The sequence below is a fragment of the Peromyscus eremicus genome, chromosome 5, assembly GCF_949786415.1.
Source record: "Peromyscus eremicus chromosome 5, PerEre_H2_v1, whole genome shotgun sequence".
Classification (NCBI taxonomy): domain Eukaryota; kingdom Metazoa; phylum Chordata; class Mammalia; order Rodentia; family Cricetidae; genus Peromyscus; species Peromyscus eremicus.
In genome coordinates, this window is record NC_081420.1 from 44,798,754 (window position 1) to 44,825,883 (window position 27,130).

The 27,130-nt window shown below is 36.7% G+C and overlaps 1 protein-coding gene and 1 long non-coding RNA gene across 3 annotated transcripts in view; one reads left to right on the forward strand and one right to left on the reverse strand.

Annotated features, from left to right (window-relative positions):
* Nucleotides 1–27,130, forward strand: part of Sugct (succinyl-CoA:glutarate-CoA transferase) — a 721,641-nt gene that overhangs the window by 593,092 nt on the left and 101,419 nt on the right. For both annotated transcript variants that reach the window (XM_059263379.1, XM_059263377.1), the window contains one exon: nt 23,872–23,935. In XM_059263379.1, the coding sequence (XP_059119362.1) occupies nt 23,872–23,935 (64 nt within the window). The remainder of the gene's footprint in view (nt 1–23,871; nt 23,936–27,130) is intronic.
* On the reverse strand, nt 1,068–25,983 carry LOC131911393 (uncharacterized). The gene is made up of 3 exons (XR_009379357.1): nt 25,735–25,983; nt 25,466–25,617; nt 1,068–3,253 (listed from the first exon to the last, which is right to left on the reverse strand). It is a non-coding gene; the product is annotated as an uncharacterized LOC131911393 (long non-coding RNA).

Below are 27,130 nucleotides of genomic sequence, written 5' to 3' on the forward strand. Positions count from 1 at the left end.
ACCTATAACACAGGTAGTCTGACAATCTCAGAATTATCAACTTGCAGTTCTGTGATTGCAAAGATACAGTAAAATTTACAAATTCCAGGGATTGTAATTTGATATGTATAGGTCTGATTCATACCCATTCACATCTAGGCAGTACTAATTGGACTCAGTAGGTTAAAATAACTAACAATCACAGCAACAACAATAATAATAATAAAGAGGACTTTAAGATGGGAAGAAAATGTGTTTGGGAGAATTGGAGAAAGAAATGGTAGTGGTTATCTTCAAGATACATTTTATACATGTATGAAATTTCAAAAAATAAATAAAAATTAATGTGAAGAAAAGACAGAGATACATCTAAAATCATAGGGCTCAGCTATGTGGAAAATCTTCAGTATGACCAAAAAGTACAATATCTGCACCCTGGGTGACAGTGTCAAGTGTCATTCCCCAGAGATAAAGCCTGTGTGTAATGGGAAGCCACTCTGTACAGTTAGAAGCCAGAGGCATTGGAATCTCAGACACTGGAATGAGGCAGAGGTAGCAGCCACTGTTCTGGCTGCTTCATTGAGATGTGACAGTGCCATGAATATCCATGATGAAAGTGTGTCTATAAGGCAGGTTGATGACACATGATTAAAATTATGAGCCACTAGATGCAAAAAGTCAGCTGGGAAAACACACCTAACTTTTGGCTGGGTTCATGCCTCTCATGAGGCATGTTACTATGTCCTGCTATCCACAGCCCTCTGCCCCACAATGTAACTAATTCAATCCAAAAATATAGATGCATAACTCAGACTTTTCTTGCTGATTAAAATCTGTGGTTGTATCCAAAGGATCACTTGGCCATAGAGTTATCAGTGACCTGGCTCATGCTTATCAATATTATCTCTCCCACACTGAGTCATGTGGCTCCTTCCTAAAATAGTTTTCCTTATCTCTTTCCCTAGAGCAAACATGAATTTGCCTGCAGAGAACAAAGCATTTCTCCACTAGCATAAATGCCCAGGAAAACCAAACCAACATGTAAGATGAAAGCACAGATTTATTGAATTTTAGAACAACTGCCTCAATGCTTTTAAGTCTTAGAAACATGTTAGTTAATCATACAATTGCTATCTTCCTTTGAACCTAAGTAATATTTTTGAATAATGAGTTAGATGTACAGAGAATACCTTATGCAGTGTCCATGATCTTTCTGCAGCTGTTAGACTGCCTCCTGCTTGCCTTTTGACACCCATAGTTCTCTAAAAGAGCTTATGTAAATAAATGCCATTGCTTACTCCTGGTAGAAGACTATAGAAGCCTCACAATTATCAGGCACGGTTGTGACTTCAGGCTGGTCTAGTAGCTTGTGTGCTCTGCTAACACTTCCTCTGTGATTTCCTAGTGGTGTTTTTTTCCCTAGTTAAACTTGTATTCCCCTGTATGAAGAATTATCCACAATGAGTCTTAAACATATTTGGCATGCATGACTTTACTAAAAAGAAATTGTTATGGAAGCAGATGTGAATGCTTCCTTGTATCCTGCTATCCATATTCCCATGGACTCACTAAAGAAAGCCTTCCTGTACCAAATAAGGAGATGCTATGCTGCAGTTAGATCCCAAAGGAGATTTCATTTCCATAGTTTTCAGCACCGTGTCATCAGGAGGACAGACAGCACAGTGTCCATAAAACTACTTACATCTTCCCATGTCTGACCTTCTAAGGCTGTATTTGTGCCAACAAAATAAATGACAAGTTGATAATAACAATCAGTTGAAATATTCAAAATCCCCATAGACTCTTGCTCCTTATGTCTGCATTGCACCCAGGTCAGGAGCACTAGAACTGTATGGTAGTGGAAAGTAAGACTTTTGAGACAGCACAATGTGGTAGAAAGGCTGTAGGCTCTGTCATTTGATTCTTTTGTTGCTATTGCACAAGTCACTTTACTTCCATATATGTCATCATCTGAGAACAAGAGAGACAAGTCTTAGTACAGAACATATGAGCAGAGTTTACAAGTGTCCCTTCATGACCAGCGTATGCCTTATGCCATCATCTCAGACTCTCTGTTATTTCTCTCACACATCCTAGCAAGAGTGCTGACCCTTGACATGTCAGTTGTCTCTGCTCACTTACAGTGCATACATAAAGAATTGTTTTGTCCTGCCGTGTTTTGGTCCTCCTTACTGACCTGTCTCCTCATATTCTTTTGTTGTTGTTGTTGTTGTTGTTCTTAGACTCCTTGGGAGATGGGATAGTTGGCAGCTGTTCACATTAGAGTGGTGGGTTATTCATCAATCGATGGATATTGTTAAAAAAAAAAAACTGACTTCAATGGTTTCTGAAAAACACTCTTTGTTTTAAAAAGTAGATGATTTCTACCTCTCAGTCTACGTTCCCAAATTCTTGGCTGGAATCTCTCTGTGGGAAGAGGACTAAGTCCAGTGAGAAAGATGATACATTTACAACCTCCTGACCTGTTCTTAGAATGAATAAAACTCGATTTTCCCACAGGGCAACTGGAGAATGCTTAAGAATGGAGTCCTATGGTTCGTTCAAAGTGAAGACAGCACAGGCAGTCACCCCATGGGCCACCCCTTGGCAAGTTTCCCTTTACAGGGCTCTGTAGTTCCCCGTGCTGTGGGGAAGAAGAGTTTCTCCACTTTCACCATAGTTTGTAGCAACTGGTTCTGGGATAATTTAATTGAAGGTCCCACTGCTAAGGAGAATTGAATTAAGGTTACAAGTCTGGACTTTTAATATCCTGACTTTAAAGTTCATAAATCACCTTTATATTCACTGGGTTCTATTGTGTTTTCTATTTTATTCAATAGTTGTTATTCTTCTTATTTCCTGGGTTAATTAATCTTGGGAAAAATTGAAGCATCAAATTAGGCCTCAGAAATGTAGCTTAGAGAGAAGAATCTGGAAATCCTCTGGGTCTGACTGTATTGAGGATTGTGTTAGAGAATCTGCTGGTCCAGGAAGACTTAGAAAACAGCGTGTATTGACACTAGCATTGGCTCTAGCTACTGCCTTAGAGCTTGAACTTCAGGGGATGAAAGATACAGAGACAGGATGTCTGTTGATGCTGCTCAGTGGTTAGAGTGTGCGCCTATAGGAGATCTTGGGCTCTAGCCCCAGCAGAACAGTCAGTCACTTGATCAATACTCAGTCGTGGAGACAGAACAAAAATCTGGAAGCCCATATTAGATGAGAGGCCAAGTAGATAATTCAAGTTGAAGTTTGCACATATCCAAGTCACCATCTGTAAGCAAAAGTCAGAAAGAAAGCAAATTTTAAAACCTGTATTAAAAACTAACATAGGAAACAGTAGGGGGTCTGGTCTGGTCTTTTTCTCTTGTAGGAAAGATATAAACAAAATCTTCCATGAGATGACCTTGCTCTAAACCAACTGTTCTGTATATAGGAATTAAGTCAATTTGGGACTCAAAAATACCCAAATAGAAATTAAAATATGTTGTGATTCTATTTTGATGGTACCCAAAGTACTGGCGCCTCCCTTGGCCCCGCCTAGTAGGCGTTACAGTTGCTGAAGTCTCAATGGGGGTTGGAACTTCCAGATCAAAGCTGGAATGGCTACCCACTACAACTGGGAGAAAAAAAGTGTAGATTACCCCAGGGAAAATCACAACTCCATGCCTATACAAATTTAAATAGATTAGACACAGGGAGAAAAGATCCATAGCTGGGGCATGGACCTCCATGAATTCATTAGAATTCAGAGACAGAGATGCAGAGGCATATAGAGTAGTACAATCAATGCATGTCTGACATGTCTAATGTGAAGTTGCTGGAGAATCTAGAGAAATTAATGGAGACATTTGAACATGGTTAGGAATTCCAGAGCTTTTAAAAACAAACATTCATATTTAGGAAGTCAGTGAGACTAAATATATTAAGTAAAATTTAAATAAATTAAAGAAAAAGATAGTTAATATATCTATAGGCTGATGGTAGTTAAACTGTGGTAAACCTAAACCGTAGAGACTTTTGAATCAACAGAGAAATGAATGAAGACAAGCCAAAAGGCAGTGATAACTAGTGGAACCTGAGTCCCTGGAAACAACACAAGAACTCAAAAGACTGTGAAATAACATCCATGTAGCAACAGAAAGTCCCTGTCAGCTCAGAAAGGTGTAGCCAGCACAGCTCTGTTCCAGAAAAACCAAGGACTTTGAGGAACATAAGCAATTTTATTATGAACAAATTACTAAGGAAACTCTAGAGAATATTCTTCATGAAAAAGGAAAACAACCACAGAATACCTAAAATATAAAACAATATTGAAATTGAGCCAAAACTGTGTAAACTTGTAGCAAGCTAAAGGTCATCAATTCTGAAAATAAGTGATAAGGTATAATTTTTTTATTAAAAAGAAACAGATCAGTGAACACAGCAATGTATAACTGAGGTCCCAAAGGCCCACAAGGATGAGGCTACCACAGGTGCCTCCATCTTCTCAGAAACCATAATCGTCTGTTGGCTACAGCACAGAATACCAATTCAAGGCAAGTTCACATTTCACATTGAATCACACTTGTTAACTTTCAATGATATAATCTCCCCTCTCTCTCTCTCCCTCTATCTTTCTCTCTCCCTCTCTTCCCTCTCTCTTTCTGCGTGTGTGTGTGTGTGTGTGTGTGTGTGTGTGTGTGTGTGTGTGTGTGTTAGAGAGAAAGAGAGAGAGAGAGAGAGAGAGAGAGAGAGAGAGAGAGAGAGACTGAAATCAAACCCAGGGCTTATTGCATAAGAGTCAACTGTTTTTACCAGCAAGCTACCCTGACCCATGCATACCCTTTAATGCCTATCAAAGTGAATTTTTGGATGAATATTGTTATGTAAAAAAAGCAAATGGCAAGATGAAACCAATTAAATCAGTATAAAACAAGAAATAATGATGAGGGTGGCTGTTTTTGTTCTAAGATTCAAGAGGTTATACTGTACCCAAAGTGACTATGATATTAGAAAGCCATTGTGGTTATTTATGAAAAAGTAAAATACCATTTTTCTTTTAATTTATGTCTATTACTTTTTTCAAACAATTACAAAGTCATTAGGATATAAATGCATATTAAGTTGTTTTCACTTTATTACTTAATAAATAAAACAAAATTACTTAAAAATGAAATTAAACATTTTCCTTTTTGCCTAAGGATATTGTGAAAAAATTCCCAAGACACTAAGAATACTAGGAATCAAAATTTTCTGGAATCATCTGGCATATAAATTAGTGGGGAATGACAAGATAGGTACTGGTCAGTTTCTATCTTGATAAATATGTGTGATGGCTAATATTAATTTTCAATTTGACACAATATACTGTTCCCTGGGAAGGAGTTCTAATAAGGTGTTGTGTGGTGGTATTGTGTTCCCCAAAATATTGTGTACCCTAATAAACTTACCTGGGGTCAGAGAACAGAAAAGCCACTAGATACTTAGGCTAGAAAAGTTGGCACTCACGCCTTTAATCCTAGCATTCCAGAGGCAGAAATTCATCTGGGATCTCTGAGTTCAAGGCCACATTGGAAACAGCTAGGCATGGTGACACACGCCTTTAATCCGAGAAAGCGAGCCTTTAATCTCAGGGAGTGGTGGTAGAAAGCAGAAAGGTAAATAAGGCGTGAGGACCAGAAACTAGAAGCATTTGGCTGGTTAAGCTTTCAGGCTTTGGAGCAACACAGTTCAGCTGAGATTCATTCTGAATAAGGACTTAGAGGCTTCCAGTCTGAGGAAACAGGACCAGCTGAGGAATTGGCAAGGTGAGATAGCTGTGGTTTGTTCTGTCTCTGATCTACCAGCATTGACCCCAATAACTGGCCTCAGGTTTGATTTTATTAATAAGAACTTTTAAGATTCATGCTACAGTGTTGTCTAGATTCAACTGGTCTATGGGTATTGCAGCTTTTGGGGGCTATCTTGATTATGCTAATTGAGGTGGGAAGACTTCAGCATTGAGAATGTCACCACTCCCTGAGGAAAGAATCCTGGATTACAGAAGAATGGAAAAAGGGAGCTGAGTGCTACAATGCATGAATTCATTGGTAACTTTCTGCTCTTGACTGTGAGTACAGTGTGACTTACTGCTTCCAGTGCATGCTGCCTTGATGTCCTCTCAATGATAGACTATAACCTGGGGTTCTAAGCCTAGTAAACTCATTTTCCCTAAAGGTGCTTTTGCTGAGGTGTGTTGTCCAGCAACAGGAAGACACACTAAGTCAGATTAGAATTTCTCAAGTAAAAGATTAATAAAAGGTAAAAGTCTATATCTTCCAAAATAGAAAAGGTAGGAAATCAATGTCAAACTTGTCAATTTTTTTATGGTAGGAAAAAAATGAAATATTAAAATGAGTTAAAACTGATCAAATGCCAATTCATGTAAATTCTATAATAGTCCATTTGAAGGATACAGATATTATCAAATAAATACCTGAAATTTTTATTTAAGGTTACATGCCTAGAGATTAAAATTTAGAATACTGCATGGACACACACACACACACACACACACACACACACACACACACAATACATAAGAAAATACAAACCACATTAAGGTAGTGTGGCTTCAGTCAATTCACACACAAAGACTTTAAAATAGTTCCCAGAGCTGCCCAAAGTACATTATTATACAAGTTACATTTTAACAATAAATTTTTAATTAATTAGAACTTGGAAATTGATGAGCAATGAGCAATAATTTTAAGACAATGTATTTGACAACTTCATGGGATGGTAAACATACTATAACATTGGGGTTTTGAAACTTAATTAAATCACATTTTTTAAAACTGTTGTATGCATGGGGAGTAGGGCATGTGCTGCATGTGTGGAGGTCACAGGTCAGCTCACATACTTTGCTGGTTTCCCTTCTGCCATTTCGGACACAGGGAACTAACTCAGGCCATCAGAATAGCCCAGTCCACTGAAAGACCCTTTTTTAGAAACAAAATGGGGTTTACTATGAGCTGTGGTTAAGCCTTGCTTCAGTTACTCAGTTATTTAAAAACCAATCCAATAAAGCATTTTCTCCACAACTTCCCACTCACAGTGAAACAACAGCATGCCAAACAGTGAGTACTAAAACTATTGCTTTAATTATTTTATTGGTATATATTTGTCATATAAAGTATTATGTTTCATAAAGTCAGTTACTTTTAAGTCTGTATTTTGACATATTCTCCCTTTTTATTATATTTTTATTATTTAAAATAATTTTTAAATTTAAATATATTTTGATTATATTCTTCCCCTCCTCCAAATCTGTCCAGATCCTCTCTCCCTCCCTACCCACCCAACTTTAAGTTCTTTCTAAAAAACAAAAACCCAAAACAACAACAAAAACCTCAAAACCAAAGCCAAAATAACACCCTCCCCCAAAAAGACCCCATTAAACTATAATCCAAAGCGCGCGCACACACACACACACACACACACACACACACACACACACACACACAGAACTGTGGAGTCCATTATATGTTGGTCAACAAGTCCTGAGAATGAGGCCTGTCCTGGAGTGGTTCATATTCCCAGTGTCACTCTATTGGAGAAAACTGTTCGTTCCTCTCTCAGCAGGTATAAATGACAGTTCACTTGTTAACCTTTATCCTAGTGGATGGGTTTTCTTTCATTCATTCATTTTTTAAAAAATATAACAACATAAAACAGGAACTATCACATCAAAGGTGGACAAGACAAACCAACAGAAGGAAAAGAACTCAAGAGAAGGCACAAGAATCAGAGATCTACTCATTTGCACTCAAGAATCTCATAAAAACACCAAACTGGAAGCCAAACTATATACACAGAGGACCTGGTAGAGATGTGTGCTGGCAAATTACTCTCTTCATAATGTGCCCTTTCTTCTTTGTGATTTTTTTTTGTCCCTAGTCTCATAACTTTCTCCATTTTTTCTTCTACTTTAATGTCATTTATATATATATATATTATATATATATATGTATATATATATATATAATATATATATATGGTTTTGTTTATCTATAAAAATTCTAGGATCTACAAATGAGAGAAAATATGACATTTGTCTTTCTGAATCTGACTTAAGATGTTGATCTCCATTGTATTAATTTTCCAGCAAAAAACACAATTGTCATGCTACTGTGGCTAAATAAAACTCAGTTGTGTATATACGCCATATTTTATTTATCTGTTCATGTGCTGACAAACACTTGGCTCATTCTATGAATTGGCTGTTGTAAATAGTGTTGTGTTGCAGTAGACATGGAGGTACAGGTATCTCTTTGACATATCTACTTATGGCCCTTTGGTATATATCTAGAAGTGGGACTAGGTGATGTGGTAATACTGGTTTCTGGTACGGGAGGACTAATTTACATTCCCAGCAGTAATAGATAAGCATCCCCTTTCCTCATACCCTCATCAACATCTGTTGTTATTTGTTTTATGGTAACCATTTTAACAGAGGTGAGATGGATAAAATCTTACCATATCTTTGATTTGCATTTGGATGTTTAGCACTTTATTGTATTTTTTTGTCCTGTTGGTGCATTTTTTTGGTATTTTTTTATTTTATAATTTAATTTAATTTTACATATCAGCCACAGAGGATTCCCTTGTCCTCCCCCCCCACTCCCCCCACCTTCCCCCCAGCCCACATGTTTTTTGGCAATTTGTACTAGACCATTTTAGAACTATCTATTCATTCCATTAGCCCATTTATTAATATTAATTGGGTTGTTTGGTTTTTGAGTATTTAGAATCTTTTTCGTTCATTATGTAGTATTGATAATTGTTCTCTATCAAATGTATAATTGTAGCTGAAATTTTTCTGTGTCCTGCCTGGTCTGCAGCCACTCAGACCCAAGTAAACACACAGAGGCTTATATTAATTAAAACTGCTCAGCCATTAGCTCAGGCTTACTCTTACTAGCTCTCACACTTAAACTCAGCCTATTTCTGTTAATCTATATGTTGCCACATGTTCCATGGCTTTACCTGTATGCTTCCTGGATGGCAGGCTGGGGTCTCCTCACCCAGCCTTCCTCTTCCCAGAATTCTCCTTGTCTGCTTATCCCACCTATACTTCTTGCCTGGCTACTGGCTAATCAGCATTTTATTAAACCAGTGTACAAAAGCATTATTCCACAGCATATAATTAGCAAAGTTTTCTTTCATTCTGTAGTCTGCCTTGTCACTCAATTTATTCTTGTCTTTGCTGTGCATACACTTTTCAATTGCATGTAATCCCATTTGTCAGTTCAGGATGTTATTTCCTAAAGCTGTTGGTATCCTGAGAAAATCTTTGCCTATATCCTGAAGGTTTTCCCTTTGCAGTTTCCTAATTCTAACATTAAAATTTTTTATCCATTTTGAGTTGATTTTTGTACAGATTGAGAGCTAGATCTAATTTTGTTTGTTCAAAAGCAGATATCCAGTTTTCCCAGCACTATTGGCAAAGATGCTTTTCTCTAATGTATGCTTTTGGCATCATTGCCCAAATCAGATAGATACAGTTGTGTGGGTTTTATTTAGGTCTTCTAGTCTGTTCCATTGATCTTTGAGTCTATTTTTGTGCCAGCATCATGCTATTTTCATTACAATGGCTCTGTAATATTACTTGAAATCAGGTATGGTGTCATCTCAAGCATTGCACAAGCTGGAGGAATTTATAAACACCAAGTTACTAGCACAGGTGATTCCTGGAGGAAACCTAGGCAGTATGGAGACAGATAGACCCAATTACACAGCCACAGGAGAGACTAAAACACATCCAGATAGTAAAAGCAAGTAACAATTAGGAAGGCACCAGACATCACTAAAGCCAAAAAATAAAAATCACAGAAACTAATATCTACCTTCCAACAATAACTCTAAATGTTAATGCTCTCAATCTTCTAATTAAAACACACAAATCCAAACTAGAAGATTGGATTAACAGTACTCATCTGTTTGCCACCTATAGAAAAAAAAAGAATAATTAATAGTTAAAAATCTTCTCACTATTAAGCACAAGATTGTTTGAGAGCAGTTCCCATTAGCTGTTGAAGTCCTTAACCAGTGCTTTCAGAATGCAGGAAAAGAAAAGCCCCTCCACACACACTTTGTGAATAAAGTTTCTCTTGATTAAGAAAACAAAACTACATTTTGATATCATTCCTGAGAATAGGAAAAAAAGAAAAAGAAAACATGATCAAACAGTACTCAAAAATTACTTGGTTCTTGAAACATATTTGGATAAATATTAGAGGAGTCTTTCCTCATGTTAACACGTTAATAGAGAGTTCTCTGATTGTCTCATTAGGTTTATAAAAAGTACTCACTAAAATGAACCTATTCAATGTAGCTTCTTTTGAAAGTAGAAAAAGATTCCGGACTTGACAAAATGCGCGTATACTCATTTGGCACAAATATACTCTTTGTGAATGTGATATACATCTTTAAAAGTAGGGAAGAAAAAAAATGTTTTCTACTAATGCTCCACTCATTGATATGTTAGTTGCCATATCTGGCAATAAGCATTAGGTACCAAATAAGAATATCATAATTAGAAGAAAATACAAAACTTATTTTTTAAGGATTTACTGATTTTATAGAAAACTCAAAAGAATCTATTAACATATGATTGTTAGGAATGTTCACCATATTTTTAAAAAACAGCATTTAAAAATTAATTTTGTCTAAAAATTGAATAAATGGATATTGCTAAAGTAACTATTTAATGGGTGTAAGATAATATGGTAAGAATACTCTTTCTGCCAGATAGGGATTTCCTGGACTTGAGTAGTCTAACTTTGAGATTTATAGAGAAGAGTTAAGGGTCAAGAAACCCTAAGGACAAAGGATATGTCAGGGGTGAGTCATAGATCCTGCCAAATATAGTCCTGGGACTCACTGCAAAGCCACAGTGATTTAATCAGGCAGGCAGATCTTAAACAACGATAACAAAAAAATGGACCCTCACTATAAAACCATCTCAAACTGACTCTTTTTACTTAATATGACTCCTTCAGGAGTCATGCAGGTTTTTGTGTCAATTTGTTGTTTGTTCATATTTATTGCTAAGGAATATGCCATATTATAGATGTACCACATTTTGCTTAATGATTCACTGAAAATGTCTATTTCTAATTTTAGACTATCACAAATGAAACTCCTATGAATATTCATGTGTAGGTTTTTGTATGAATATAAATTTCATAAATGTTCAAGAATATAATGTCTATCTGTCTGTCTTTCTGTCTGTCTTATCATCTATGTATCTATCTGTCTGTCTATCTAATCATCTATCTATCATCTATCTATCTATCTATCTATCTATCTATTTATCTATCCTTCCTTCTATCTATGTATCTAATTTTAGAAACAACCTGTTTTTGAGATCAGCCATGCCAACTTACATTTTCACCAGGGATGTCTGAGTAGTTCAATTTCTCCTGTCCAGAAATGAATGCCATTATTTACAATTTTAGCTCTCTTTTGGGGTTTGTCATTGTAGAGATATCACATTCTTGGTTTAATCCTTGCTTCCTAATAGTTAATGACATTGGTTATATTTCCTCATGTACTTCCTTTCACATCTCTTGTAACTTCTGGTAAAATGCTTATTTATCATTTAGGAATATTCTCTAGTTAGACTGTGATTATTTTTTTTACTGTGATGAGTTCTTTACATATATTTACACACACACACACACACACACACACACACACACCATGTTACTTATTAGTCTTTTGTCAGAAATGTTATTTTTAAATATTTCCTGACACTAGAACTTTTCTTTCATCTCTGTACATGTTCTCTAGCAGAGTAATCTCAAAGACTTTATCTGTTTCTTTCCCTACAATTTTATAAGGTTTAGGCCTTGTGGATTTTCTCTCTTCCATGTTAGCATGTTCACTGTTGCTAATCTTGTTCAGGCAATCATGCTGGTAAGATTTTATGGTGTAGCTTCTGATATTCTAGGAGACAATTTCACATTAAGGTCTCTGTTCAACCTTCTTAGGTGTAGGAGTTATATTGTAGATGTATCTGTTGAAACTGAACTCCACAACTCTGTATTTTGATTGACTGTAGTTTTCTTTAATGGTCCCTGTTGATACAAACACACACACACACACACACACACACACATGTAAGAACAATTAATAAAAAATGAGGCAATTAATTTGAAAGAGCAAGGAGGGGTATTTGGAAGAATTTGGGGGCAAGAAATGGAAAAGATAATAATGTAATTATATTATAATATCAAATAAAAATAATAAGAATTTATAGTATTTTTATTATTAATTTTAAGTCCATGATCCATTGAGATAGAGGATGTAGGTTCCTACACAGGAAATTATATGCTTGCCAGAAGCCATATGTTACCAAATAATGGTTTATGCCAGGTGTTGGATACTTCCCCTTGAATTGTTGGCCATTAGTTTCCTGGAGTCTAGGCTTCCCACCAGAATTGAAGATAAGATCCTATAGCTGAAGATACCACACACATTGGTCACATGACATGGAGAAATCAAGCTGGCACTGACCAAGGAGCTTTTTCCCTGGTGTATAGCTTTTGTAGTACTTAAAGGTGCTATGAAGGCTGTTTGGGGATGGGGTCTTTGGGCAAGTCAGCAATAGTATTACCCAACTTTAAACCCTGTAACTCTAATAACGACTTGTATGGTGAAATGTCCCATGGGTGCAATAGAGGCAGGAATGTTATGGGGGTAACCGTCTGCCTTCTGATTGGATTTATGGCCCACTCCACAGAAGAAAACATATGCCTGTACTGTACATCTGGACGTGAACCCATAGTTGAGGAGCTCAGAGGTCCCAGAGAGGGAATGTACAACTGTTAGTCTGCAAAACTGACATAGTATTAAACTGCCCTCTAAATTTATATCTCTATATTTAAAGATTAGTACAGCTCTCAGACCTTATCAGAAAAAGATCTTTGTGCAATGGACGATGGTTAGCATAGAAACACACACCTGGTGAAAGATCAGAAAGTTAAGTGTCAGTGGAGTGCTTAGCCATAAATGGCATGACTCTATAACATCTCTCCCTAAGACTCAGGGACCATCACAGAACAGAGGGTTGTAACAAGTTTTTCTCTGTACACCCAGTTCCCAAATAATGACACAGAGACTTCTTATTAATTATGAAAGCTCGGCCTTAGCTTAGACTTGTTCCACTAGATCTTATAACTTAAATTAACTCATTTATATTAATCTACATTTTTGTCTCATGGCTTTTTACCTTTCTTTTATTCTGTATGTCTGACTCCCTTCATGTCTCCTTGGTGGCTCCCTGTGAGCCTTGATTATCTCCTCCTACTTCCTCTCTCTGTGCCCAGAAGTCCTGCCTATATCTCCTGTCTAGCTGTTGGCCATTCAGATTTTTATTACACCCATTACAGTACATTTTCACACAGTGTAAAGAAATATTCCCTAACAGAGGGTAGCAAGATTGTAACAGCCAGAGATCCAGGAGTACTTGAAAGAAACAGTATCTTCTGGACATGACGGGGCTGTTGCACTCATGAATTCGCAGCATCCATGGTTGCTTCCTGTTGTATAACAGTTTCCTCCAAGATTAAGACCTTACACCTTGGAAGAAAGCTTGTTAAGACATGGGATAGTACAAGAGAGGTAAATCAACAAAATGTTCTCAGTCAGAGTGTTAAAGGCAGAGAAAACAACAGAATGTTCTTAGTCAGATGCTTGCTAAAACAACATTTATAGGGAGGTGAAACAAAAGAATGTTTTGAGGATAGGTGAAACATTCCATCCTGCATGGAAGCTCCTTAAACTGGGGAAGTAAACAACTCAATGGCTTCAGGAAGTCCCTGAAACTGACAAGATTCACTAGACTCCTTCTTTCCCAAACATATAGAAACAGTAACAGCTGCTGGGAGATGATTTCAGAGCATTTGACTGCCTGGAAGAAGCAGAGACCAGCTGGACTGCATGAAAGAAACAGAAACCATTTGAGCTATGTGTGAAGGACATTTTCTAAAGCGTTGAGCTGTCTACTGGTTGTGTGGTGTGTTCCTGCTTTCCAGTTTTTGTGAACTGTTGTCCATACTGGGGTGGGCTTTGGTGATGCAGCTGTTTTTGAGTCATTTCTGTTCCAATTCATAACCTCTCATCCACACTCTTATAAATAACCCCAATGAAACTCATTGGTTCATCAAGTTAGATTTTGGTGGTATCTGTATATTTCTTTTTTGTTGGTTCCCTTTTGGGGTCAGTAGACATTTGTTTATGTCTTCCAGAAATAATGTCACACAAGATCTACACAAGACTTGCACAATGTCAAGCCATCCAATTTTCCAGTATGGAAAGGGATTTATGAGCCCTACTTCTAAATTGAGGTGCTATGGGAAATTGATGTCTTCTCGAAAAGACATGGCCAATTTTCTTTAAGGGTGTGACTCCTGGTAGGTTGATCATAATCTGGTAGATGGCTTCACACCCTGGAATATATGGACAGAACTAATAGGAGTTGATGATTTATAAAATAATGATAATGAGACACAAATTTGTAGGGGTAGGATGTGGGAGTTGATCTAGAAAGAGTTAGGGTGAATGTGATATAAGTGCATTTTTAAGGGAGAAAAAATTTTAGGTTGAGATATTTTGTTTCTGTTTTATTTACTTGTTGTTTTTGTTTTGCTTGTTTGTTTATTTTGCTAATAGTTCAGTTCCACTATTGAAAAAGCTGTCTTTTCTATGGTTTGTTTGTTCCTTTGGCAAAAGTTATTTCGATATGCCTACTCTGTTCCATTCATTTCCCTGTTTGATCTTTTGCTAATACCATTTTCTCTTAGCTCCCCAGTGTAGAACATTTATGTATAATACATAGGATATCTTAATATCAGATAGGTTCAGTCTCATTTTATTATTATTTTCAAAACTTTTAAACCTGGTTTGAGTCTAGAATTTTTCATGTAAATTTTTAAACAAGAACAAATTTTAACTACAAAAATGTGAGTCTTCACAAAACCACACCAAACCTCTGCATTTTGTGATACTTGATATCTATGCTATGTTGAGTATCCTTGCCATTAGCATGGTGTTTTTCTCTATGTGTTGAAATCTTCTTTAATTTATTCCATCAGAACTTTTTAGATTCCAGCCTACAGACTGTGTTTTGCTGTGGTTAAATCTCAGTATTTAATATCTGTGTAATGATAATTAGCTTTAGTCCTTTTGTTCATGATCTTTTCTATCTTTCTTTCATTTGTTTATTTTTTAGTCTTTTTCCTTTTCTGTAATTTGGTTTGTGTTTGCTTGTTTGTTGAGGGTCTTATTATTCGTAAAAGGCAGGACTTTCTCTGTCTCTGCCTCAGGCTTTTCATGCTGGAATCATAGGACAAACCACTGTGATCCTCAAGTGAATATACTGTTTATCAAGTGGAAGCTACTTCCTTTCATCACTAACTTTTCTGTCAGCTGTTACTGAGTTGATCAATTTCTAAGGACATTTAGGAGAATATCTTTGTCATTTAAGCACAGGGAAGAATTTTAAAACGTATAACAAAAACTGTAGAACATTCAACAAAGGTCAGTAAATTGAGACTGTTGGAATAAAGAATTTTGTTTACCCACATCCACCATAAAATAAATGAGTAATAAAGCCATATTTTCTTGTTACAATAAAGGATTCATATCCAGAATATGTGAACTTTGAAAATTTAATACTAAAAATCAACTAAGGTATTGAGAAAGTGCACAAATGAATTTGATTATTATTTAGTTATAAAGAATACTTAAATGATTATTAAACTGAGAAAGTAAGTAAAGTCATTGTCTTAGGAAATCAAGGAAATACAAGTTAAACTGGTCAAATCTAAACACTCAAATACCTGGTTTTGCCAAGGAATGTAAAACAACTGAAAACAATCCATTTACAAACTACTTAGAAAACTGTTATTACCTAGTAAGTTGAATATACATAAATCTTATCTGTTAACAATTCAAGCTTTAGGTGTATGTCCTAGAGAAATAGTTTCATAAAAAGTAGGGTAATCGTTGCATTTTTAGTCACAGTAAAATAATTGCAGAACACACACAAAAAAGAGTAACTTACTAAATTATGGTGTACTTACAGTAGCATGGAAATCTTGCCAGTGAGTACACCACTGAAGAAAATGCATCTCTTTTCAACAATTAACTTCATATACATCCTTAGTTGGCTGGGGGCCCATGAGCTTCACTACTCCTTCATTACTGGATGCTGACAGGCCAAATCTTGGGCAGATCTGTCTATAAGCAACCCTGAAGAAACTTACTGGGATATCAAAAAAGAAAAAAATGATAAAACAGGCATGAAAAGAGAAGAGGGCCTAGCTGGGAAAAGAAAAAAGATCAGCAGAATTGGGAGGAAGAAAACCAATTGTAACAAAATGACTCCGACAAAATATATTTTTGAATATAATAACTATGTATAAGAATGAAACTCATTATATATAATATAAACCAATAAAAACTAAAAAAGCATGGTATATTTATATCCTTTACCATACAATACCATACTTTACATTGATGACCATGATTAGCCTATAGCCTTATGCTTTGAAGTAGTTGCATCATGGAAATAATGTCCAGAGATAAAGCAAGTTAGAGAATACATATGCATGATTTTACTGAGATAAATGCTGTAAGTTAATTAAATACTTAATTGTTGTCAGTATGCACATATGTGGTATAAGTATAAAAATAAGAAAAATGAGTAACAAAATTCAGTCCAGTGATTATTTGGGATTTGATCATGATTTGAGCATACTTGGGCCATTAAGCCTGTTGAAAATACTACATTTCTATGCTGGTGTTGAGTGCATGTGTGCTCATTATCAGTAGCTTTTGAACTATGTGTATATACTATAATGCCTCTTTGCACGACTTAAAGTATGATCCTTAAAAATTTATATATGTGAATGTTCTACCTACATGTATGAATGTGCACCACATTTGTATCTGGTGTTTGTGAAGTCCACAGGCATCAGAGTCTCTGGAACTAGAATTGCAAAAAGTTGTGAGCTGCTATGTGGATTCTGGGAATTGAACCAGTGTCCACTGTAGAAGCATGAACTCATAACTGATGAGCCATCTCTCCAGCCTAAGAATTATGAGTTTTTGGAATTGAAAGGTTAGAGGCTTATGTACATTAACTTGAAGATAAAGTTTAGTTATAGAAATTGAGCCAAAGGGGAGGTTGAATGTGATCAAAGCCTTCTTTGTGAAACTCAGTGAACTAATAAAAATTTAAAAGTAGTAGGGAAACTGAAAAAAGAAAAGAAAGAACAAAAAAGAAATAAAGAAAGAGAAGTTGAGTCAAAGGAGTAAGAAAGCTCCAAACACCGGCTTGTAAATCTGATCTCTGTGATCTAGGTAAAGATGAGGGCTTACCTTGCTACTTGTTTCATGAATTCACGTTATTTCTGTATTTTCTGTGGGAAGTTTTTATAAACAGTTGAACTAATTTGTTGACTGTATCTATCGTAAGTTTTGCCTTTGCTTATAGAACTTCTCAAATGCTATTTCAAAATTATTCTCCTGTTACACTAAGAATTATTAAATTGCTAAAGTTGATACTGTATGTTGAAATTCAAAATGCTCCAAAAATGAAATTTTCTGAGTGCTTTGATACCACAAATGGAAAATTCCATCTGATATTATGGGTTGGATCATAATATAGGCCCACTAGGAAAACATGCCATAAAATTAGCTTCAGACTAGAATACTAAGTATATATGAAGCATGAGTTATGTGATCCACTTGAGTGGGTACCCTTTCTAAGATATCTTATTATGTATATGCAACTATTCCAGCATCAGAAACATACTTAAATTTGAAGAACTTCTGGTCATAAACATTTCATATAAGAAGCGTTTGAGTTGAATAATAAATGAGATTAATTTACTGCTTTTGTTTACTGAGATACTATTGCATATTTTCTAATTGTTTTTCTGATTTTACCTAATAAAAGAGATTGCTGATTGTGTTCTTTGGGTTTGGTGGGCATATTTTACATTACAAATGGGGTGTCCCTTGTTGTTGATTCGTAGGTCACTCTTACATTTTCCAGTCAGCTATGACCATGTCCCTTCAATGGCTTCTCAGCGTGGTCCTTGGAATCTCTTCCCATGCTGCACTATAGCCCTTGAGGTCAGCCAGAAGTCATCGCAAAACGACCCTGGAAATATGGGGACCCTAAATTCCACATATTGTAGAAGATCTTTATGTCTAGAGAAGTTAGAGTTTGGGAAAATAGTTAAACAACAGCCTCACCAAATAATAAAACAAAACAAAACAAAACAAAAAAACTCTTGATATTTATCCAGTTAATCCAATTTAATTTAAAAAATATTTGTTGAATATCTATCAGATATATAACAGATGACCAAACAGATATTTTTACATGCCAGGAGCAGACCAGTCGGTATATTTAACTGGAATTCTCCATGCAGGATTGTAAGCTTCTGGAAGGTGCTTTTCTATGGCCTTAGCACTTTATATTTTCCTTAGCACTTTATGTCTGCACATTAGTATTTTTATTCTGGTATAGTGGCACATGTCTTTAAACCCACACTTTGGAGGCAGACAGGTGGATCTTTGTTAGTTTGAGGCCAGCCTGGTCTACACAGTGGGTTCCATAATGATACTCTGTCTCAAAAAAACTACATTAGTACTTGTACTCGTTGTCAAGTAATACCCATTCCTGATGATGCATTTAATATGTGTGTTGCACAGACAAATGTATGTGCCCAAATCCACACAGTGTGTTCTTATTGGAGCCAGAGGTTGGACCCTGTATGCATAGAAATAGTTGCCATTATCTATCAACTTACCTGGCAACAGGGCCATGACTATAGCTCATGTGATCCCTACAGATGCCACAGAGAAATTACTATTCTTTTATACTAGTGAGGATTCTGAGCCTCAGAGTTCTGCCGTACTCCACCCCAGATCACTGGCTGGATCTGTGCCCCTCACATTCTGAGCTAGTCTGGGTGCAATTCCTTCCCTATGCACAGCTTTCAAGATGTTGTGCCAGAGTATTCTTGGCTTCCTCTAAGGGAGCCATTAATTTATTAATTATGTGTGCCTCCTGGTGCCATGAAATCTCTTTAGCTTCATTGCTTCTCTCAACTGACTCATTTTACAGAATTGACCACATTGGATAGTTATTTTAATGACAAATCAAATTATGTTTCTCCATTTTTTTTTTCTTTGACTAACTGTCCAAGTACCAGGAGCCTCCTATGTGACTAGGGTTAGACATACTTAACTACAGTCCAAGGTCAGCCACCTGTCACTTGTAAAATCTTGGGCCAGTACTCAACTTCTTTAAGCCTCCATTATCTTATCATTGGACAGAAGATACTACTTCTGGTCTGGTCTTATCAGAAGATTTAATGAAATATCTGTTTTCTTCTTAATGTAATGAGTGAGCTTTAATGAGTTTTGCTACAGGTGATAATATTGCACTTATTATTAGTTGTTATTAGCTTTAATATTTAATTTCAGTATTACCTTTGTTGAATGAATGGCCTTCACTGATTTCTTTGACCTGAGTCACTTTGTTCTAAAAAAGAGTTAAATATTTGCTTCTCATTGAATATTGCTCCTTCCTTGTGGAGCATCTGTTATGTTCTAGATTGGCTTAAGTCTCTTGTTCTCTCTCCCTTCTCTTATAATTATAGACAATTTTGGTGCAAATTCATTCATCTGTACTGCCCGCCCCTTCTTTGTGCCTAACATATAAGAGTTGTGTGGAATTGGTTGAATTAAGTGAATTTGTCAAATGAGAATTCACAGTAAATTGCATAGATTTCATCTTCTTCTGGGCATCCTCACTAATATCATTGCTGGTATTACCTCAGTTTTGATACATGTAAAGAAAATGTAGCCTGAACCTGGTTTTCTTGCTTTCCATAAAAGTTTTGCACTGGATAGAGGATATCAGTGTTTGTGTGTGTGTGTGTGTGTGTGTGTGTGTGTGTGTGTGTGTGTGTGTGTGTTGGTATGGAGATTTAACCTAGAGTCTTGCATGTAGCACATTATCACTTAACTGGATCCCAAGCCCCTTCCCTCCCTTTTCAATTTTTAGACAGGGTCTTGCTAACTTGTCCAGGCTGACCTTGAACTCAGGCTATAGCACAGACAGGATTTGAATTTGGAATTCTCCTGCCTCAGTAACCCAAGCAACTTGGGTACAGGCCTGTGGCCATAATAACAAGGGTATCAATTTTTAATTGTTATGCTTTTTGTTTGTTTGGCTAGTGCTGCATTACAGACTTTTTCTTCTTCTTCCATAGGACTGTATAAAAAGACTTACTTTTCTTTAAACATGTATTTCTCACATCACTCTAAGGTATACATTTATCACCTCATCATTAATACATTATCATTTGACTATCATTAGGCTGTCACTCTATAAAACCCTTGAGAAAGAAAGAGAGTCCTTATTTTAAGTAGGCCTGATACTTTGCTAAAGAGGTTAGTGCACTATCTAAAATTCTATTCTTGGCTAGAATAGGCTTTTGAAACATCAAGAAGAAATGAAATTTAGAGGAGCTACCAAACAATGAAAGGTCTAGGAAGAATAAAGTAAGTAAAATATGGGAGAAAACAGTCAAATCCAAACACACTGCCAATGGACAAAACTCAGATAAGAGTTCCAGGGAAGGTTTTGTCTTTATTTTGAAATAATTTCATATGAAATAAGATGGATCTGAATGGTCATAAAGTCATGAAATCCACGTGAAGAAAAGTTATAGTTTAAAGTCCCTGAACTGGGGCTGGCAAGAAGACAGGTTAAAGGTGCACTGCTCTTTCACAGGACTCAAGCTGGTTCCCAACACCCCCATCAGGCTGCTTATTCCTGCTTGTTACTCCAGCCCCAAGAAATCTGATCCTATTTCCTCTGGCCTTCATAGGCACCAGCACTCATGTGCACCTGTGCCACAATGTACACATATGTTTTAAAAATCTCTATTAAAGTCCCTGAAGATTCTCCGGTCCATTTTTAGTAGCCATAAAAAAGAACATTTTTTATTTAAATGTTTGTATTAAAATTCTAGACACTGAAGTCTTGGCTAGATGAGAAAAGGAAGGGGGGCACCTACTAACCCTTTGCAAAGAAATGTTTGATAAGAGATGGCAGGGGGCATGCCTCAGTTTTTAGTGAAGCTTTGATGAGACAACACACAGAAGTGAGTAGGTGAGATTTATGTCAAGATACAGTCTTCTGGCTTCTGAAATATTTGAAAATGATACTGGGCAAAGGTCCACAAACAAGGCTGGAGAATGACCCAAGATTCCAGGTCACTGGGCAGTTTTCCAGGGACAGTACTACCTCTGGGGTGATGAGACCTGAGCCGTGAGAAAAGCCTATGGAATCTTCTCAGCTCTACACCATACACAAAAGGGGAGTGTCTACCAAGCAAGGGAATAGAGTCAGCCCTATCTACAGATGGGAGCTCAGTCCAGCCCATTTGCTTCATTGTACAAACATCATAGCAAATGACAATGAGAAATGGCAGTTAGCTCCCTGTGCCAAACATCAAACAAATTTGTGTTTTTGCTTAAAGCTAAGTATTGATCAGGTAAAAGTCTCAAGCAGGAGATAGCACATGCAGACAGCAATCGATTTAGAGGTGAAGGAAGTGTGACCCCTAATGTTGCTTCTGCAAGAAATTTCAATCAACCGCCACTAGCTTTTGCTTCACAAAACTTTGACATATGTCCCTTGACCTTTACCAACTACCCTTTCACGTTTGACACTTAACATTTGCTACATGATTCAAATTCAGCGTTAATTAATTTCAACGCTATCAGTTCAGTTATATTTAGCTAAGAACACTCACTTTTGTCTTTTGTGAGTAGCACTGCAGTGCTATTACAAAGAGGTAGTCAGGAGGGCAACAGAGATACGAGAAGAGAAGAATGATTCAGTGTGCGGATAATTGTTTCAAGTGAAATTTAGCTTGGTATTTTTGTGCCTGTCCTCAGCAGAACTGAGATTTAGCACCTCCGGCTGGCATTTAGCCCCCACCCCCACAGAGAAGGAGGCTGTGCTGGGTGGATGCTGAGAATGAGCCACACCAGAATTAAATTATAGCACAGCTCTAACACTGGCAAGGGTTTTCTCTGGCCAGCGCTTGTGTACAAACCTGATGATGCCAAAAGAAAAGCAAGGCATCGCTGTCAAGGCTCTCCATATGGCGTGCTGCTGCCCTGAGTGTGGGGGGTTGAATGCTTGCTTGCTAGAGAGTTGCTTTCCTAAACAGTGGCCATCCCTCCCATGACCTGAGTGGATTCCAGAATACTTAAGCACAGCCAGTCTTAACAGGTTCTCCATGAAGTTTTCTTGTTGATGACGTCTATCATCATATGACCAAAAAGCTTATGAGAAATAGTAACCCCTTGTCTCATTTTCCTGAGTTTTTTTTTTTCAAGGAAGAATATGTTTTTATTGGCTCCTCTCTTCCGTGCACCTTTACCCTATAAATGCATTGTGGGTAACAATGTGGTTCACTCAGTCTGAACCTCGAAGTGATGAAGAACCATTATCATTGTTGTTCTGGTATGAACTTGACGTCCTTAAGTGGACTGTGCCACTGGAATGCTTCTGTTATGTACAGGATGGAAAGAGAGGCCCACCCTCTGTTGGACAGCAAAGAAGAAACAGTTTACATTTGACTTGCTGAAGATCTAACAATCCATGTTAGATTGCTTGAGATAGTATGTATACTCAGGTATCCTTGAGTTGTTTAAAATAAAACTTTGTAAGATTTTGTTTCTGTATCAAAAAATTTTCATCTATAGTAATTCAATTTTCATGTTACAGAGTCTGGCCCCAAGCCATCATGGCATCCTCTATTAATAAGGAAAGCAATTTGAGTATATCTAACAGACTTTAGATTCTTGAACAACAACAACAACAACAACAACAACAACATTTTAGCCTCCATTTCCAGGTTCCCTAGTCAAATAACAAAGCATGCAGGTATATGTGCCTGGTGAGATAATGAATAGTGATAATAATGATAATGATAAGACCTTAGGTCTTATCCTAAGCTATAATTACTTTTGTTCTTAAGGGAACACTGAAAAGCTGATCTCAGTCATAGCACAGAAGAACCTACTCAGCCCTCTAGCATGAGGTTTTTTGGCTCTTTCTGTGTTCCCTCATTAGAGTATTATTCTTAAAAACTTGTAAACTCTTATAGCTATTGAAGATATCACTGGGTTAACATCCCTGATCAAGTCCCTAACCTAGGCCTCCCCCTTGGCTCTCTCAATTGGCCCTGCTTATATGCTTGTCTTTCATTCTTATATCCTTCATCTCCAGCTGGGACTTGCCCCTTGGACACTCTGATTCACCTTTCACATTGGAATGATCTCTTAAATTTCATTGAATAGATTGACAAGAGTGTATGTATATCCTCCATTGGCTCCTCTGGTCCAGATCCTAGCTTCCCTACTCCTCTTCCCTGCTGCAATTGTGTTTGGTCAGGTTCTGCCAGTATTTAATGCAAAAAATAAGGTGACCTTTGATATTGGAGTAGAAGACTTAGATGAAAGTAGGGAAATGATTAACTATATTTAAAATGAATTAATGTTTTTAAATATGGGGAGATTTTATACAAATGCGTTTTTCCAGTTTGAGTCTCTTAGCCATTTTTGGCTTCAATTGGAGTATATGACAACAAGAAACACTTACTTCATTATTTATTTTCAAATGAAAGTTTAAAAAAATCTCTGTTTTGTAATATCTTCTTCAACGTTGACTAAGTGGTTGACTAAGTAATGTTGACTGTCCACATACCTTGAGATTGAAGAGAGTTTCTATGAGCTATTTTTCTGGTTTTCTATTTTCAGGTATTGCACAATGGCCTCATTATGGAGATGAATCATCCCACTGTGGGGAAGATTTCAGTACCAGGTTTGAAATTTTTTGTTATTTTTCTTAACACCTTCATTCATCAATTGTACTTTTGCTCCCTATGGTAAGGACCTGAAAATTCTCTAAAGAACTTATTAAAAAGCAATTCAAATGCATTATTTTGTATAAAAGGGGAATGCTATGACTGTCCCTACTCATAAGAATGTATGCCGAGCCTACAAGCTATATGTCTTTTCTCTAACGAGTGTTGAAACATTTCAGTGACAAAATGTTCATGTTTACTCATTCCACTTTATGCAGTTATGTGCATATAAAATTACATTATGCAATTATCAATAGATAAAAACTAGTATATATGGTATGGTCAAGAAATGCTGTGTAGTTCATGTGAAGATAGAAAAGAAAAACAGGAATATTGGAGTGGTCATCTCTGAAGACTATAATCTAATGTATAGATCTTGACTTTCCAAATCAAAATTTTAAATATTTTCATTAATAAATTTAGATTTTTAAATGTTGACTCATATCAGATAAAACCACCAAAGTCTGTTGCTTAAGCAAAAGTGCCACCATTTTTGTTTCCAGAGGGAGCCATCTTTGCAGTGGCCAGGAGTATCATGCCACTCCCAGAAAATCCTCTATTTCTAAGTTTCAAGAAAACCCTAATTTCCTGAAGCTGCTCAGATAATGACCACTGACAAGTAAAAGCTTGTAACAGAACGAAAAATGATACATAGAAACAAATTGAGAGAATGTGTAAGCATATAAGGGAGGTTCGGTGTAGATTAGAAAGATAGCTGAGGGAGTCACACATGCATACTGTCTGTAAATATTACATAATATTAAGAAATATGGTGAAGAAAATGTTGATGAAGTCTAAGGAGGTCATTCATTTATTCATCCATCCGTGTAATGAGCATATGGTGCATGCCAGGTATTGCTTTTGATTCTATTAATACAAAAATAAATGAGACAACTTGGACCCCACACACACTTCACACTTATCAGTGTGTCAAATAATATGAATTTTGAGTGGATGCTTCTGGAACTGCAAATAAAAGAAAACAAAATGCGCTTTCATAAAGACTGACAAGGTCATACGGGTCTCTGGTAGTTTGGAGGGTTGGGGAACAATTATTTGGTAGGCTGTTTTATAAACTAAGATTGAAGAAAAATGAGAGGTTGGCTTTTGAAGACTAGAAGAGCAGATGTGAACCTGACACAGGAAAGAGCTGAGTGTGCTTTAAAGATCAGGAAGGACCATGGGGCTGAAAAGGACACTGAGGGCACAGGCAGAGGCTTGAGCCCTCACCAAACGTGACTTACCCCAATCATTATTAAGAAAGCAAAGTGACACAATTTATGACTTAGAGTGTCAAGTCAAGACATTATTTCAAGGGCTTATATGATAGTCTCTGAAATGTGGTCAGGATGAAAATGGCAATTGTAGTACTTTTAGTCTGAGAAGATCTTAAAAATATTTTGTTCAGTTCCTAATTGTTTTTAACAGTGAAACTGATTTTTCACAAGAAGTCTCTACATTGTAAAGAGATCAAAGGAAAATGTTACTGGTTGCTGGGGGAAGAGTCCAGTCAGTTAGCTTTCCTGCGTTGCCCCCTCCACATGCTAGGATTCTCAGTGCCTCCTCTGAACCAAGGGTGCTGTTATGTGAACTTTTTCTGAGGAGATATGAAGAAAGGTCTTCTTGTCCAGAAAAGGTGCTGATGACAGAAACAAAGAAATGACTTGTTCAAGTATATTTTTGTGAATTAGTGAGCCAAATGGGGTTACTTACAGGAACGTGGTAATGGATTACTTACAGAAGCCTGACTACTTACAGGCAGTTACACCACTGAAGAAAATCACCTGTCCCCTCCAGCAGCTGTTAACTACATCCATACTTGGGAAAGGGGGCACTTCATGAGCTCCTTTCCCCTCGCAGTGATTATAAATCCTTGGGGTGCCTCTTGAGTCCTCCACTCTCCATAACTAAAAACCAGTGGGCCCAGTTTTAAGTGGGCATCAGAAGAATATTCACAGTTACTGGTAGTTCTAGAGAAAACAGTCCCATCATGACCAGAGGACAGTTTCACAACAGACGCCAAAACAGAAGTCTAAACTAATGATCTAAGTTGATTCCATATTTTACAGATGAGGTCACAGAGATTATTGGAATCTCCATAAATTAGAGGGATTTTTTTTTCCATTTTAAAGTCAATAAAGCTGTTAGACTGACTGTGAAGAAAAATGGAAGGAACCCAGTGGAGAATGTAGGAAAAACTCATTGCAGAGGACATGTTCTCCACTAATCAGGTGTGAATTTGCTGATTTTTTTGTGGAAAAAGAAAAAAGAATCAATCTCAAGAAAGTGATTTGGGGTTTTGTTTGTTTGTTTTTATTTTTTTAAATATCTAAAAGGGAAGAGTTTCCCCATTGCTCAGTTTAATCTGTGAGTGTATTGGGTAGCTATGGCCACAATAATGATGCATAACAAAGAAACATAAAATCTTAGTCTCATTCTGTGCTTCTTTATTGCACGTGTGTGTGATCAGCTGGGAGGTACTGCCACAGGCTGGACACAGAGGGGTGGCCTTATTTCTGATTACACATATGGCTGCCTTGATTTCTCACTGCATGCTGGCCTCAGTTCTGCTCTGTGTGTCTCTCATGTCCCCATGACAAATGGCTGAAGAGTACGAAAGCAAACAGAAACTATAGTGCCACTTAAGATATTGACAAAGAATCAGCAAATCTGACTATTTGCCATTGACTAAAGCCATTTTAAGCTGTTTCCATAGGGCAGGAAACACATGTATCTTTGAGAAGACTTTAGTTATGTGGCGGAGGGTGTGAGCCTAAGGATGAGCAAATATTTGAGAGCAAAAAGTCAATTGAAAATGGTGTTCTCAGCTCTCCTGCAGTACTTTCTTTCTTGTTTACTTCCCTGTAGATGATTTCTTCTTCATTTCTATACAGTTCATGGATCCTTTTGGCACATCTATCTTACTGAAAAGATTTCTTTCTATAGATTTATCAATATGAGAATTATCCAAATCAGGTTCATTAAGTTTTGGTCATCTAATAAAGACATATTTTGAATTTTCTAAATGTAGTCCTATAGTTTTGTATCTAAGCATATTCATATTTATATTTATAGTAAAAGTCTTACTAAATATTAAAAGCCCCACCTATATTTTCTTTGTTATTAATGAACTATGATATGTGTTGAATTTT